Here is a 16,079-nt window from a genome sequence, read left to right as displayed (position 1 = left end):
GAAAAAACAATGGATGATCGTGAGAAAGAAGCGGTTTCCAAATTCGAGAGTACGGTAAAACTGAAGGACGGTCGTTATCAAGTTGGACTGAAGATAAAAATAAATTAGGAGACAACCGAAAATTGGCCGGAAAGAGATTATAAGGACTATGCAAAAGATTTCGTAACGATTTCAACCTTTTCGAAAAATACAAGTCAGTAATTGAAGACTACGAGGCAAGGAGTATCATAGAGAGAGTACCGAATGACAAGATAGAGACAGAGAGCGCAGTTTACTACATGCCTCATCAACCGGTTGTGAACATAGAGAGAGAAACAACCAAACTAAGAGTAGTATTCGATGCGTCATCGCACGAAGGAAATGCCCTTTCATTGAACGATGTGTTGATACCTGGACCAAATTTAATACCGGACCTTTTCGATATTCTGATAAAGTTTCGAATGCACAAAGTGGCTCTGACAGCTGACATTGAGCAAGCCTTTTTACAAATTAGTATCGCATCAGACGACAGAAACGCTTTACGTTTTATATGGCAACCAGAGCCTTTCGCGTTACCAGCAAGAGAAGAACCGACTATTCATAGAATGACGAGGCTCGTGTTCGGGCTCACGTCTAGCCCTTACCACCTGGGAGCCACGGTAAAATTGCACGCAAAGGAGCACGAACGAGAGTTTCCAGAAACATATCAAAGGCTTTATCATGATATGTTTGTGGATGATTTTATAAGTGGAGAGGACAACGATGGCTCAGCCTAGCAAAGAGCCCAAGAAGCAAGAATCATCATGTCATCTGCGAAAATGACGCTTAGAAAATGGAGAACAAGTTCGGGCGAGGTCGTAAAGAGAATCCAGAGAGAAAATTGGGAAACTGCGCCCAATTCAGAGAAGCCTATCGCAAAAAAATGGTCTAAAAAGTCAAATGGTATTAGGCGTGGTTTGGAACGATAAAAATGATACTTTCGGATATTAAGTAGACGCCTTGATAAAAAGTATTCCAGAATTAAACGAAACAATAAAAAGCTTGTTGAAATCCGCAGCGAAGCTTTTCGGTATGCTATCAATTGGGCGTGTTGTCAAAACAGCATTGTCCAAAACGGCTTTTTCAAAAACGCGTTTGCCATTAGAGAGTTTAAGCATCCCCTATACGCGTACGTGTAGCCACCTTTGACAATGCATTGGTCTAATGCACTGTGGAAGGTAGCTACACGTACGCGTTTAGGGGATGCTTAAACTCTCTATTATAGCCATTTCTCGTTTTAGCGCATTTTGATTACAGCGTTTATATCTTGAGCGTTGTTTCGTACGCCTTTTCCAAAATATTGTTGTTTATCTTCATTGACTTCGAAAAATAATATGCCTTTTCCAAAAAATTATATTTTATATTTACTTCCAATATAACATTACTCCTTTTTGCATAATATTGTTCTTTGTTCTATATACTTAATATAATAGAGATTTCCCTCCCTATCAATTATAGTTTGGGCTGAAACAGCAACCGCTGTTTTGGGACATAGCGCTGTATTGAAAACGCGGAAACAGCAACCGCGGTATTGCAAACCACTGTTTTGGGAACCGCTTTATTCCAAAACGCTCTTTTGAAAACCACTCAACTACCCGTGAACCAAGATTTTCGACCCCCTCGGTCTATTATCGCCATTTACAATTAGAGTGAAAATTATGTTCCAGGAGTTATGGCTAGTAAGAAAAGATTGGGACGATCCCCTCAGAGAGCACGTTTCAAAAGCGTGGAAAATATGACTCTTAGAATTACCAGATTTATACCTGATATCTACTCCAAGACACTGCCTGGCCGACTTGGGAGAAGCAAAAATAAAAACCAGAGAGTTGCATTGCTTTTGCGATGCGAGTGAGGCAGCTTACGGAGCATCAGTATACTCGAGAGTTGAATTGCATGGGGGCGAAATTACGACATTTTTGAGAGCCGCAAAAACCAGAGTGGCTCCTATCAAAAAACTATCCGTACCCCTTCTAGAGCTAAATGCAGCGTTAGTAGGCGCCAAATTAACCAACCGAATCAACAAGATATTCAAACCCACAAACGAAAAAATGCAGTTTTGGTCAGATTCGCAAACTGTGATTAAGTGGATTCATGGCATCTCAAGAAAATGGAAACCGATGGTAGCGAACAGAGTGGAGCAGATTCAGAATATGACCGAACCTGATTCATGGAACTATTGTAAGGGAAAAGAAAACCATCGGATTTTCTTACTCGAGGCCCAAAGGTTGTAGAGTTAGTAAACATCTTATCATGGTGGAGAGGTCCTTTCTGGCTATCGAAGAAAAGAGAAGAGTGGCCTGATCAACAGGCGAAGGAACTGGAACCAGAAGAAGAGATCGAGTACAAGGCCCAAATGAGAAAGAATTTCTTAGATTGCTCTCCTCAGTTTGTGGTGAAGGTTAATGAAGATTCCGAAAAGCAAATATTGGATTTGGCAAACTACAGCACGCTACAGTTTCCCGTTGGAGTTCACGCGCAAATGAAAAGATTCGTCTACGCATGGGTTAATAAGTTCGTCCGAAAAGGGGGAGAACTTGAATCAGAAAAATTCCAAACACCATTGACCGCTGAAGAGAGACAATCTTCCAAAGAATATTTCATTAGAAGAGCAAAAAGGAACGCCTTTTCTCAAGAGATTGAACATCTGAAGCAACAAGGACAATTAAGCCAGGACTCGGTCATTAAGCAATTGAATCCGTTTTTGGATAACTCGGGAATTTTAAATGCCCGTTCGCAAATGCGCTTTTAGCTCAAGCTGATTGCTGAGTGAGTAGGCGGAGTTCGTTCTCGGCATCTTCCATGACTGTTTTCAAAAGAACTTATAGGCGGGTTTCATACGGGCGTACGCTGCTATATAGCTGATCAGCATTATTTTATTTTCATCTGCTAAAACCCACAGAAGCAATTCCCATATTTATATTTTTGAAACTGTCCTATATTATCCTATAATTTCATGAAAGGTCCTAAATATCCGATATTTTTGACTATGTCGAAATTTTCCTATGGCTTAGCATCAAATTCACCAATATTTTGCTCTTTTATCGCGATCCCATTTGAGTAGACACCAAAATTGCGGAGCTTTCTTTGCTTGCTCAGATTTTTTAATTATATTTTAATTTAGTTCCTCTTTTCAAAGTATAGCATTTTTTCTTATGAGATTTTTTCCACATAATTTACCCCAAAATAATACTATACATTAGCAGTTTTATTCCAATAACTGCCTTAAGGCTTGGTGCCTATAGAGTCCAAAATATTTATCCTTAACTCGATGACATGGAATTTTAAGTAGAAAGCGGCGTCTAGTGGTGTTTTACCGATTTAGAGTTTAGAGTAGACAGGTGATTGGACTAAAGCAGATAAGCAAACAAAAACCAAAAACCAAAAGTTAAAAGTATTGTTACTTTGTGTCATTTTCGTGGTGAGCATTGTAAGTTTTATACTTTGCAAGTATCATTTATTCTTATTCTTATTAGAAATTAATTTATTATATGTTTTGTAATACAACTATGTAAAATGAAACTCTTAATTGTATTAATAGAAATAATATATCAGAACTAGACTGGGATTTGATATAATTTATCATGACTCGACTATGGGATTCAAAACCTTGATATCACATTTCACGTTGAAGCAATGTGCTCAAGGACTACATTACAACTGGATAAGATTATTATATTTCTCTTCATTGCGATTAGTTTTATAATACTTTGTTTTGAGGCATTGTCATGGCAACGAAAGAAGTTTCTTCAAACCCATTCCTAATTTGAAATAGATACCTGGGAACAAACCCTTCTGCGTAGAGTTTTCTCTACCCACTTGTTAATTGAGTTTCGTTCCATGACGTTACGGTTTTACTCAATTTCTCCTATCCATGGAATTTTTCTGAGGTTAACGGGAATAGTTAGTCAGTGAGCACGTATAAGAAGGAGAGTCAGTATGACTGATGAAGGCTCTCGAGCCGAAAGCTCTCATCTCAAGTGTATTTTCATTAGGCAATTTACACCTAATAAAGTACTTGTATTTTATTGCCATAAGTCCTCTCTTCTTTTTAACAAAATTTAATTATTAACGTTACACTATGGCTTCGAAAAAGTTTAACATTTAATTAGTATGAATCGGAAAGGTAATTATCGAATTAAAATTTAATTAGATTTAGGATTAACTAATTAGCCAATTGAATTTTCAATTAATCTTTTACGCCAATTTGTAAAAAAATCGAGGAATTAACTCATGATTCATCTATTTGAATAAGAAAAAGCCTTATTATATCAATGAGTAAGCCTTAGTGCTACTCTAAATTTTTCAGCTCCTCAAATATGAGAGAATACTAGTACTAGTAGAATATTTCGTAGTTCGCAACTGCCCCATTTCGAAATTTCGACTGTTTTACCTACTCGAATTAAAAGCAGTGCGCATGTATTTACTACTCAGGAGTCCATTATAGGAACTGTGGCAAGAAAATGAAGAAATGAGACAAATTTTAACATGACGGAAGGCTCGAGGCTTGTCTCATTTTTCGAGAATAATTCACGGCTTCCGTACCCGTTTTTCAATGGCATTGAAAGATTAAACTTGGCATTACCAAAGTACTAAATCCATGGGCACTTTTAAACTTTTATGTTTACTTATGGTTTCTTTTTTACCTTAATTAGAAAATAGTAATTCTAATTAATTAGTTTGATAAATAAATGTCTAATTTCTAATTGAATTGAATTAGTTTCTATGTCTAATTGCTAATTGGCTATTTAATTAGTTCATAAATATTTCCCTAATTGCTAATTGGCTAATTAATTAGTTCACAAATATTTCCCTAATTGCTAATTCTAATTCAATTAGTTGTCAGCTAATTAGCACAGCTCTGCATGAAATGTGTGATTACCGAGGTGATTACAAAACATTTCTGGTAAATCATTTGATTTTTCCTCATTTTCTCGAGATTTCACGTGATTTCAAGTGATTATCGGGGATTTCTGATTACCTTTGATTAAGCCAAAAGGCATGTTATTACTGATAATTTTCTAAGAATTCTAGAAACTATTTCTACGGTTTTGTACACCTGATTATGTAACTAACCCCTCGATTGATCACATGCGAAATTCTGATACGGAGCCACAGCTCAGTACCGTTTTTCAATGGGGAGGGGGATTGACGGAGAATTTGGTCTTTCCGACCCTCTTTCTCGTATGTGCTCACTGGGTTAGTTTAGGGCGTTGTCGGTTACCTGTGGCATATGGGTTAGATCCCACCCTTTTATACATTTTAAAAAAGCCACAAGGCTTAGTTCTCGCTTTAGGTACAATTTCCTAAAAGCGGTTTTAGAAATTGTCGTGTATACTTATTGTTAAGTCTTATTCCGAAAAATTGGGAAAAGTACTTCCGCAATAATACCCTGTTTCGCGTATGTAGCAACAAAGGAAACTAGTCCCTGCTAATAAAGGCTTTCTTACCCTTTATCTTGAAAAATACCATTTATGCTCAAAAAATTGGGTTATTCATCTGGGAAACAAAGGGCCAAAATACCAGAGTTCCGTTGAAATAAGAATATAAGAAACCATGCCGTTAAATTTATCTTTGCCATTAGTTCCAAAAACAGGCTTTTCAAAATTCAAGTAAGTTTCTTCAAAACAATAATTCCTCGTTATAAACTAAATAGTGTTAGCGGATGAAAATTACCACTGGCAATGAGCCCGGTTACATGCGCCTTCGAAGAGCGCTTTATCGTAGGACGGACGAAAGGCGCGTTTGCGAAAGGCGCTTTTGAAAACATGCTTACTGTTACATGCGCGCTCTTCGAGAAACCCTCGGTTTTCCCACTCTCGATTTTGGGGAACTTATCGTGTTTACAAATTGCCTGGTTTGTCAGTCGGTCCCAGCTCCTTGTGAGAATAGTTAGGATTTTTGAAAAAGCTTTAGGTATGATTATGGATATTTCATTACATAATATAGTAAAGGTATTGATTTTGACAATACAATTTCAACTTCAAACTCAATTAAAAATTCGGTTACTATTTGATAAATTCGGTTACTATTTGATAAACTCGGTTACTATTTGATAAACTAATTAAACAACTAAGATCCGTAGTTGCCCAAATTTTAAAAAAGTGGCATTCTTCACACTTACGATTTCATTTATGAATCTGGACTAATTAGTTCGGAGAGAAATGCAGAAATCGCCAATTTTCAAAATTAAGATTTTAATCTTTCTTAAGACTAGTTTGTAAAAAAATCCTGGCACACTTGGCGAAATACATTTCAGTACTGGAGAATAAGTAGGGTTCGAAAATTACGGTAATTTTGGAAAATGGTAAATTACGCGGTAATTTACCGCGTAAATTACCGTTCATGGTAATTTACGAAAATCCAAAAATAAATTATATTGATCGTTTCTAAGCTAAATATTGAAAAATACCACTTGAACATAGCTATACCTTTCAAAGCATGGTGTCGTACATTATTTAAATACCGAGTTTTGATGTTTGCAGTTCACATAATACTTTTGAACAGCTAGATCCACTTTCTTCTTCTTACCCATTTTGTGAATTATTGCTATTTCACGTTTTTAGAACAAAATTCTAGAGATGGGCCGATACCAGTTTAAACCTATATTGGTACCGATACAGATATTGGTATCGGCCCATCTCTACAAAATTCTAACAGCTACAGGGTTTCCAGCTGACGCAAAGGAACTCGACAACAAGAATAGACCAGAAAATAAAATTTCATTTCCTTAATCAAATTTTTTCCACGCTTGCTGTTCGATTTCTATGACTTACTCATGTCTCATGAAAAGAAATAAGTGTGCATGCGCGGCTAGAGCAAAATATGGAGCTTTTAGACCATTTTCCAAGAGAAAGACATGAGAATTCGGTGGTAAATTACCATCGTGGTAATTTACGACGGTAAATTACCACGGTAATTACCAGGGTAATTACCGTATTTGTAATTTACCCGGGAAAATCGTAAATTACAGTTACCCTGGTAAATTACCGTGTAAATTACGATGGTAATTTACCGATTTAGAACCCTAAGAATAAGCCTCTACAGTAGAAAAATTCCCGCATAAGGGATTTCTTGTTTTTCCAAGAAAATCGCTTTTGTAGTTACATGACTAGGGAAAGGCGGTTTAACCCCGCGGAAAGGCGCTTTATCGACGAAAACCGCTTGTCCGAGGTAGTTTTCGTTAAAGCGCTTTATCTCGAAAATTTTTCGTGAAAACCGGTTTCCAGGTGTTACATGAGGGCGGATTAAAAGCGCCTTTCGATAAAGCGCTCTTCGAAGGCCCATGTAACCGGGCTCAATGTCGTCAGCTCATAGACCGTTGCTTAATTTTGACAATTCATCGACAGTTTATACTTACTTACCACATACATACAGATGATATAGACTTGTGCACAAACAGATGTGATGAATATAGTAGAGCTAACAGATGTAGAGATGGCCGATACCAGTCTTAACCCGATACTGATCGATACCGGTGCAAACATGAACCGATACCGATCAATACCTATATTTACTCACTATGATCCAAAAACCCGATACTTCAGACGATACCGATATTTTTAGTATGACAGTGCCATTTACATATGTATTAAAAATACTTGAAAATAATTTTAAGACTAATTTCGTGGATTATACTACTAAGTACCTACTAAGTTTAGAGGTATTTCCAAAATAATACCTGCACTGCTTGTCTTTTTTAACTAGTATATACTGAGAGGCCCTTTTATCCTTAAACTTCTCTTAAAGTTGGTTCTTAAATAAACTAAATTCAGGTACTTTTTATATAAATGAGAAATCATCACGAATGACATTCACTGAAATGTATTATCCAATTTATCCCCATCAATACATTACTGAAAGACATAAAAATGGGACGTAGCGCCATATATCGCATTTTAAACGAGTATCGGTTTAGTATCATATTAAAGCAACCGATCCGATACTATCGGGAAACCCCGAGCAAAAACGGATTTATGTACTAAGAACGTCGAATCATAGCTTAGCCTCTAGTACCATCGTCGCATACTTTATTGTGAAACTTCATATGCTTATATTTTGACTCCACCCACAAATTTTTGTATATAGCGACTTCTAGTGGTCGAAAATGTCATTCTTATCTCTATTTTCTTGGTTAAATAATTTTTTCTTTATTTTATTTTTTCGAAATTGCGCCAGTGGTAAAAAAGCAAAGTGGACAACAATGCGATATAATTCCCGATTTAGTGGAATTAAGTTTTAAAGTTGAGAATATATTTAATTTAATTTAAATAGTAGTGTCTTTAATTATCTGGTTTTTCTTTCTTTATACTAAAATCAGAATTGTAATACAATTATAAGTTATTATTATTATTTACTTACCTTATGCAGTGTCTATATTAAAAGCCCAAAATAAACGAGATAAGGCCGATAGATGGCGAGCGCGAGTTTTGAAATTATAGGCCACTCCCATCAAAACATACAAAGTAGTCGAGGATGGGTACGGAATTTGCTACGTTCAACGTTCTTCTTACATAAATCCGTTTTTGGTACCGGTTCATCCCTAAACAGATGTATTAACGTTAAATTATTGAGATTTTTAGATAACCTTGCTACGTTCAACATTCTTCCTACAAAAATCCGTTTTTGGTACCGGTTCATCCCTAAACAGATGTAGTAACGTTAAATTATTGAGATTTTTAGATAACCTTGGCAGGATTTTTATAAGGCCTAGTTTAGATTCGATATTTCGGAAGTAGATAATTGTAAACAGTAACGTTTTGGAAAAGGCATATTATAATTCGAGAAAGGCTATTTTATTTTGGAAGCAGATAATTGTAAACAGCAGGAGCAAAGAACTAGGTTAGATATGAATAATTTGGTTAAGTTAAAGTTGATTATTTCAACTAAGTGGCATTAGGTTAGGTTAAGTTGGGTTGGGTTAGGTTAGGGTACGTTGGGTTGGGTTCGGTTATGTTTTTTAGGTATTGTTTCGTTTGGTAAGACTTAGGTTAGTAATATTTTGAAAATAGTGTAACAATGTTACGCCCTTTCTAAAATATTGTTGTTTATCTTCATTGATTTTCCAAATAATAATATTGTTTTTCCAAAAAATTACTGTTTGTCATCTGCTCCTGTAAACAGTAAAGCCCCGTTTTCATGAGAGCGATTTGCGAGAAAAAGACAGCGATTTGCGAGAAAAAACCTGAAAAAATCGCGCGAGAATATTTCTCGCCTGTTTTCATGTTTGCGAGAACTTTGAGACAATAGCGAGAAAGAGCCTGCGAGATCGATTTTAGCGATATCGCAAACGTCTGTCTGGTTTTGATTTCTTCGCTCTCGCTTCAGCGATTTTTATAAAATTCCTCTACGTCACAACTTGACTGAAGTTAATCAGCCAATAAAACTGAATAAAAATTGTCACGCGCTTTTTGTTAAATTATTTGCCAACATTAGGCCTAATTTTTAAAACTGCGGGAAAGAACTTTTTTCTCTTTGAGCGCGTGCAGGATAGAGGCGGTTATTAACATTAGGCTTAATTTTTCAGAAACCTTTTAGATATTTCTTTATTTTTTGATTACAATCCTAAATCTGTCGGAGGAAAAAAGCCTACTAATAATGAATATTTCAAGCCTTTTATCGAAACTTTGAACATTATAATTAATCAAATTTAAACCTGGTAATGGCGGTAATGTCAAATTTTCATCTGTGTTGAAGATTTAGATACAACTAACCAACGTTTCATAATGTCACTCGGATTTTCTGGTTGGCCTCACAGGGTGAGCCCACCATCTACTTTTTGTTTAAACTGTAAATTTCTGTTCAATCTGAATAAAATTTGCAAAACCAAAAGCTTCTTTCTCAGAAGTAGATCCTTGAATTTATGTAGAACCGCCATTTCATGTCGGGTCGGCTTAATATGAAATCGCATTCTTATAAAAAATCGCTCTTCATGAAAACGAAAAAGTACAAGCGAGAACTTGAACTAAGTCTCCCTAAAATCTTGAAGCGATATCGCTGTTTGTAAACTCGCTCTCGCTCCCGCAAATCGCTTCGAATCTCGCTCTCATGAAAACGGGGCTTAATGTTTTGGAAAAACAATATCATTATTTGGAAAATCAATGAAGATAAACAACAATATTTTAGAAAGGGCGTAACATTGTTACACTATTTTCAAAATATTACTAACCTAAGTCTTACCAAACGAAACAATACCTAAAAAACATAACCGAACCCAACCCAACGTACCCTAACCTAACCCAACCCAACTTAACCTAACCTAATGCCACTTAGTTGAAATAATCAACTTTAATCTAACCAAATTATTCATATCTAACCTAGTTCTTTTTGAATTCATATAACCCAGCTGGGCCAGCTTACACCATAATAAACAACCATCGTTTTTCGCATATCAGATTTTCCTCTCTTTAGAGAACTGCTGTAACGGTACGCTGCGTTTACGTGAACCGCTGTATCGGTTTTTGCTGTAACGGGTAAACTGCCATTATTTAGGGAACTGCTGTTATGAGGACCGCTTTTATGAAATCCGCTCATACGGTAACTGCTCATGTGAGGGCTTCCCAATGTCACAGCTAGACTTGTGCACGAACAGTTGCCATAGACTTGTGCACACAGAGATTCAGAGATGTCATAGATCAGTGTACAAAAGGTGTCATAGATTTTTGCACAAACAGAGATTCAGAGATGTCATAGATCAGTGTACAAAAGGTGTCATAGATTTTTGCACAAACAGATGTCATAGACTTGTGCACAAACAGATGTCATAGACTTGTGCACAAACAGATGTCATAGACTTGTGCACAAACAGATGTCATAGATTAGTGTACAAAAAGATGCCAAAGACTTTTGCACTAACAGATGTAATAAACTTGTGCACAAACAGATGTCAAAGACTTTTACATAAACAGATGTCATAGATTTGTGCACAGATGTCATAGACTTGGGCACAAATAGTTGCCATAGACTTGGGCACATATAGTTGTCATAGACCCCTGCTTAAAGGGATGTCATTGACTTGAGCACAAGCAGATGTCAAAGACCTGTGCACAAGCAGATGTCAAAGACCTGTGCACAAACAGATGTCATAGAATTGAGCACAAAGAGATGGAATACACTTGAAAGCACAGGGATGTTATACATTTGTGCTCAAAGAGATGTCAACGACCTGTGCACAAAAAGATGTCATAGACTTGAGCACAAACAGATGTCATAGACTTGAGCAAAAAAGAGATGGCATAGACTAGTGAACACGGAGATGACATAGACTTGTGAACACGGAGATGTCATAGATTTGTGCACAAACAGATGTCATAGATATTAAAGATCAATAGTTGCATGTTCAAGTAAATAAGTGGGTACCTCGACTAGGAGAGGTAAAAATTTTGCTTGCCAACTTGTTTTATAAACGATATAATTATCAGTTACGCTTTCAGGTATGCAAATGTTACAACCGGAAAAGTCGGAATTCTGGAAGTATGAATTTAAAAAATTTCTTCAAATTTAAATTAGTCTTTGCAAGAAACTGACGCGTTTTGTTTTTTATATTAAGATTAACACATGCTATCTTTTTCACACAGGCGTTACTTTATCACAATTCATTTTTAAATATGTACCAATATATGGCGGCTGTTATCCTACAATTATTAAACATAAGGTAAGCCTCCAGACTACAACGACATAGATTTGTCAATTTTTTGTTAGCGGTTTCTTGTGAATCGGTAGTTTACCGTCTGTCATTTACTAGTAATTTACCAAATACCGTAAAAAATTACCGATTTTCAAATACCATATTTTTGCCTTGTAAATTACCTCCGTAAATAACCCTAAATTATCATTACCTCTACGGGTGTTGATGACATAATGGAGAGGTATTACACTGGACGTTCTGTTTGTGTGTGTGTGCGTCGGTCAGTGTGTTTGTCTGTCGCCGCGTTCGCAGTTGGCAAATCGGAGCAAACGTACATCCGGACCGCGTTAGCAAATCTACTCCATTATCATCGTTAGGGTTAAGATGTACGCGGCGATGGGCTAGGGTTACGAGAAACGTCTAGCCTCTCAATGGCAGGGCTTAGTGAAAATAGCGAGTTTTAAGCGCGTACGCATAAGAACATAACTCCAACCGTTGGATAATCTCATACAGTACATTAGCGAGTTAGAAAACATGGTATTGTTCTGCCTTAGCACACAATAAACCAGAATGTCATCCTTACCACCAATATCGATTGTATACCAAAATCCCCCCAGCCAAAATCCCCCCGGCCAAAATCCCCCCAAATCATAAGTAACGGACAAAATCCCCCCAATGTAGGACAAAATCCCCCCAAATCATTATAACAAGACAAAATCCCCCCAAATCAATATAACAAGACTAAATCCCCCCAAATCATTATAACAGGACAAAATCCCCCCAAATCATTATAACAAGACAAAATCCCCCCTAATAATTATAACAAGACGTAACATTGTTAAATGATTTATAAAATATTACTAGCCTAACCAAACCTAACCTAACATAACAGTAACGTTTTGGAAAAGGCGTAACATTGTTAAATGATTTGTAAAATACTACTAACCTAACATAACAGTAATGTTTTGGAAAAGGCATATTATTTGATAAGTCAATGATGCTAAACATTTATATTTTGGAAAAGGCCTAACATTGTTAAATGATTTATAAAATATTATTTGAGAAGTCGGTAGGATTTCGGTATGAGGTCAAAAATCATTTTAGAGCAAAATCAAGCACACCATTCGATAGAGCAAAATTTAGATCTAAAATATTCCCCGCTTTTTTCAAATTTCCAAAAAAAAACCAAAAACATTTTTTGCAGTATAGGTGAACAAGGTCAAAAACAGTGTGGAAAACATCAGAGGGCCAATAATTTGGCACCTTTTCCAACCTAACCTAACCTGACCTAACCAAACCTAACTAAACCTAACCTAACCCAACCCAACGTAACCCAACGTAACCCAACCTAACCTAACCTAACCCAACCCAACCTAACCTAACCTAACCTAACCTAACCTGACCTAACCTAACCCAACCTAACCTAACCTAACCTAACCTATTCGGCCTCTTAAGTGAAAATGAACCCTAACGTTAAACATCAATATTTTGGAAAAGGTGGCAATTCTTATGGGGGATAAGACTTCTTTTTTTTTGGAAATTTGAAAAAAGCGGCGGCCATTTTAGATCTAAATTTTACGCTCTATCGAATGGTGTGCTTGATTTTGCTCTAAAATGATTTTTGACCTTATTCACTCATACCGAAATTGTACCGAGAACTCAATGAAGCATAACATCAATATTTTGGAAAAGGCGTAACGTTGTTAAATGATTTATAAAATATTACTAACCTAACTTAACCAAACCTAACCTAACCTAACTTAACAGTAATGTTTTGGAAAAGGCATATTATTGGGGAAGTCAATGAAGCTAAACATCAATATTTTAGAAAAGGCGTAACATTGTTAAATGATTTATAAAATATAACTAGCCTCACCAAACCTAACCTAACATAACAGTAACGTTTTGGAAAAGGCGTAACATTGTTAAATGATTTTTAAAATATTACTAACCTAACTTAACCAAACCTAACCTAACATAACAGTAATGATTTGGAAAAGGCATACTATTTGAGAAGTCAATGAAGCTAAACATCAAAATTTTGGAAAAGGCGTAACATTGTTAAATGATTTATAAAATATTACTAACCTAACCTAACCTATCCTAACCAAACCTAACCTATCCTAACCAAACCTAACCGTTAAATATCATTTGGAGGGATTTTGTCTTGTTTTAATTATTTGGGGGGATTTTGTCTTGTTATAATGATTTGGGGGGATTTTGTCTTGTTATAATGATTTGGGGAGATTTTGTCTTGTTATAATGATTTGGGGGGATTTTGTCTTGTTATAATGATTTGGGGGGATTTTGTCCTACATTGGGGGATTTTGTCCGTTACTTATGATTTGGGGGGATTTTGTCCGGGGGGATTTTGGCTGGGGGGATTTTGGGTCACACCCCCAATATCACTGGGCTAATTCGGGTATAATAATTTGTTTGACTTGTTACTCATCTAAAACAGATTTGCTTTAAAGCCCGTAGAATTAGACGGGGAAAATGCGACAAGTATACTTCAAGGCGATCAGGTAACACTGTCTTAATAGGTGTTTTTTCGGGTTTTCCCAAGATAGTCATAAATGTTCTTGCATTTTTCTCGTAGGATTTTGAATTTATCTTATGGTTGTTCAATGTGGAAGATTTCTACGAAAATGAATATTGGCTACCGACACTGACCTATGTAGAGACTGATCTACTTCTAGTCTCACGCACTCCTGACAAGTTCCCGAAGTATTCGACTAATTTCATTAACTTTGATACTTGGGTATGTGCTTAAAATAGCAAGTCTCATTTAAGCGGCACATTTTAAATTAGAGATGGCCGATACCGGTGCAAACATGAACCGATACCAATATTTACTCACTATGATCCAAAGCCCGATACTTCAACCGATACCGATATTTTTAGTAGTACAGTGCCATTTACATATATTTATTAAAAATACAAGGAAATAATTATAATTTCATGAATTATACTACAATTACAACGTTTAGCGGTACTTCAAAAAATAATATCGAGGCTTGTCTTTTTTGACTATTATTAGCTAAGAGGTCCTTTTATCCTCATACTTCTAGTAACTGATAGTGATTTATCATTGCATTATTGAAAGCAAATGTTAAATTAATTCACAACTTGAAAAATATTCACGAAACTAACTTTTTTCCTTTTTCATTTTGCGCCCATCGCTAGATGGCGCAAAATATTAGGGAGCATAAACGGAAAGTTTAACTCCTCCTTCGTTTCGTCTTCGTCACACCGCTTATTGGACGGCGTCGAAAACCCCACCTTAATTTTCACCCTCAGCTGTCAGTCAGCTCTAGCTTTAGAATATGTATACACTACGCAAACAGAACGGAAATCGCAGAGCTAGTCGTAGCCCAGTGGTAAAACGCTCGACCGTTTTTTCCTCGTGGATTGTTTTAAAACCGAGACTCGCGCGTTCGAGCCCACCTTGAAATTTTAGCTAAAAATTTATATTTATTTTAAGCTATTTAATTCATTTACAAAATATTATTTTAAATTATATAAATTATTTTGTTTTAAATAATATGAAAAAATAATATTTTAAATAGTAATTTGAAATATAATTTGAAATATATTTTGGTAAATGCCAGGTGTTTATTTCGCTAAAATATACAAGATGTCGCCATACGAGATGTGGCGCAAAATTGTAATGGTCCTCTTGGGACCCTTGTTTCATTTCAAAATATGGTGATATAAAATATTTATTTTTATATTGAGTGGCGACATCTTGTGGTTACCGTAGAAATGAAAATCTCGGGTCAACTAAACATAAAAGCAGACCAATAACGTTTCGGTTTATTACTTGATATTGTCAAATATTTATAAAACATGGAGGAATTTAATCATTTCGCCTGTTTTCTTTTCTCGGTCATTCAAAATAACAAATGGCGATAACTGGTAAAATATAACGTACTCAGCTGAATTGTCTGAAAGTTGAAGGCTGAACGTAATTTAGTGAATTACCTTATTTAAAATAAATCCTTGGACTAGTTACATTATCTTTGGACAGTAGTAAATCAACTAACTTCCATGAAGGGTGCTTTGTAGTATTACTTCTTCATTTTTAAGTATAGTTGTAGGACAAGCAATTGCAATAGAATGAATGTATTTATTCTTAAGTTTCTCCACATTTCGACAAAGCAACCTTGCAGTATTCTTATGGCGTGTAGAATTTAACTTTTAGGGATCGCTTTTCGTGCAACACGAGCAACCACGAAAATTATTTGCCTGAAATATTGATAAAATCCTCTGCGCGTTTGAACTTGTTTTCTGAGATTTCGCTTTGGTATGTTACTTTTAATTTTTGGCGTGAGTGAAAATTGAACCACGTTGAAAACATGAAAGTCCTATTTTTGTTTTACTAAGCTGTGAAAGAATCAGATCAAGGATAATGGTCCTACATTCCTTTGGAGGAAAT

The 16,079-nt window shown here is 35.9% G+C and overlaps 2 protein-coding genes across 2 annotated transcripts; both read left to right on the top strand.

Annotated features, from left to right (window-relative positions):
* The first annotated feature begins 278 nt into the window (after nt 1-278).
* Nucleotides 279-755, top strand: LOC149588748 (uncharacterized). Its single transcript, XM_089862098.1, has one exon. It carries the CDS (start codon nt 279-281, stop codon nt 753-755), a length of 477 nt encoding a protein of 158 aa, XP_089718224.1.
* A 56-nt stretch (nt 756-811) lies between these two features.
* On the top strand, nt 812-2,767 carry LOC149588747 (uncharacterized). Its single transcript, XM_089862097.1, has 4 exons — nt 812-904; nt 1,667-1,697; nt 1,765-2,196; nt 2,280-2,767. Exons 1-4 carry the CDS (start codon nt 812-814, stop codon nt 2,765-2,767), a joined length of 1,044 nt encoding a protein of 347 aa, XP_089718223.1.
* Nucleotides 2,768-16,079: the final 13,312 nt, after the last annotated feature.

The sequence above is a fragment of the Phalangium opilio genome, unplaced genomic scaffold (genome assembly GCF_054372755.1).
Source record: "Phalangium opilio isolate 3A_F unplaced genomic scaffold, DU_Popi_V2 ptg000537l_1, whole genome shotgun sequence".
In the NCBI taxonomy this organism is placed as follows: domain Eukaryota; kingdom Metazoa; phylum Arthropoda; class Arachnida; order Opiliones; family Phalangiidae; genus Phalangium; species Phalangium opilio.
Note: the sequence above shows the minus strand (reverse complement) of the source record. Positions and strands in the feature narration are given on the sequence as shown.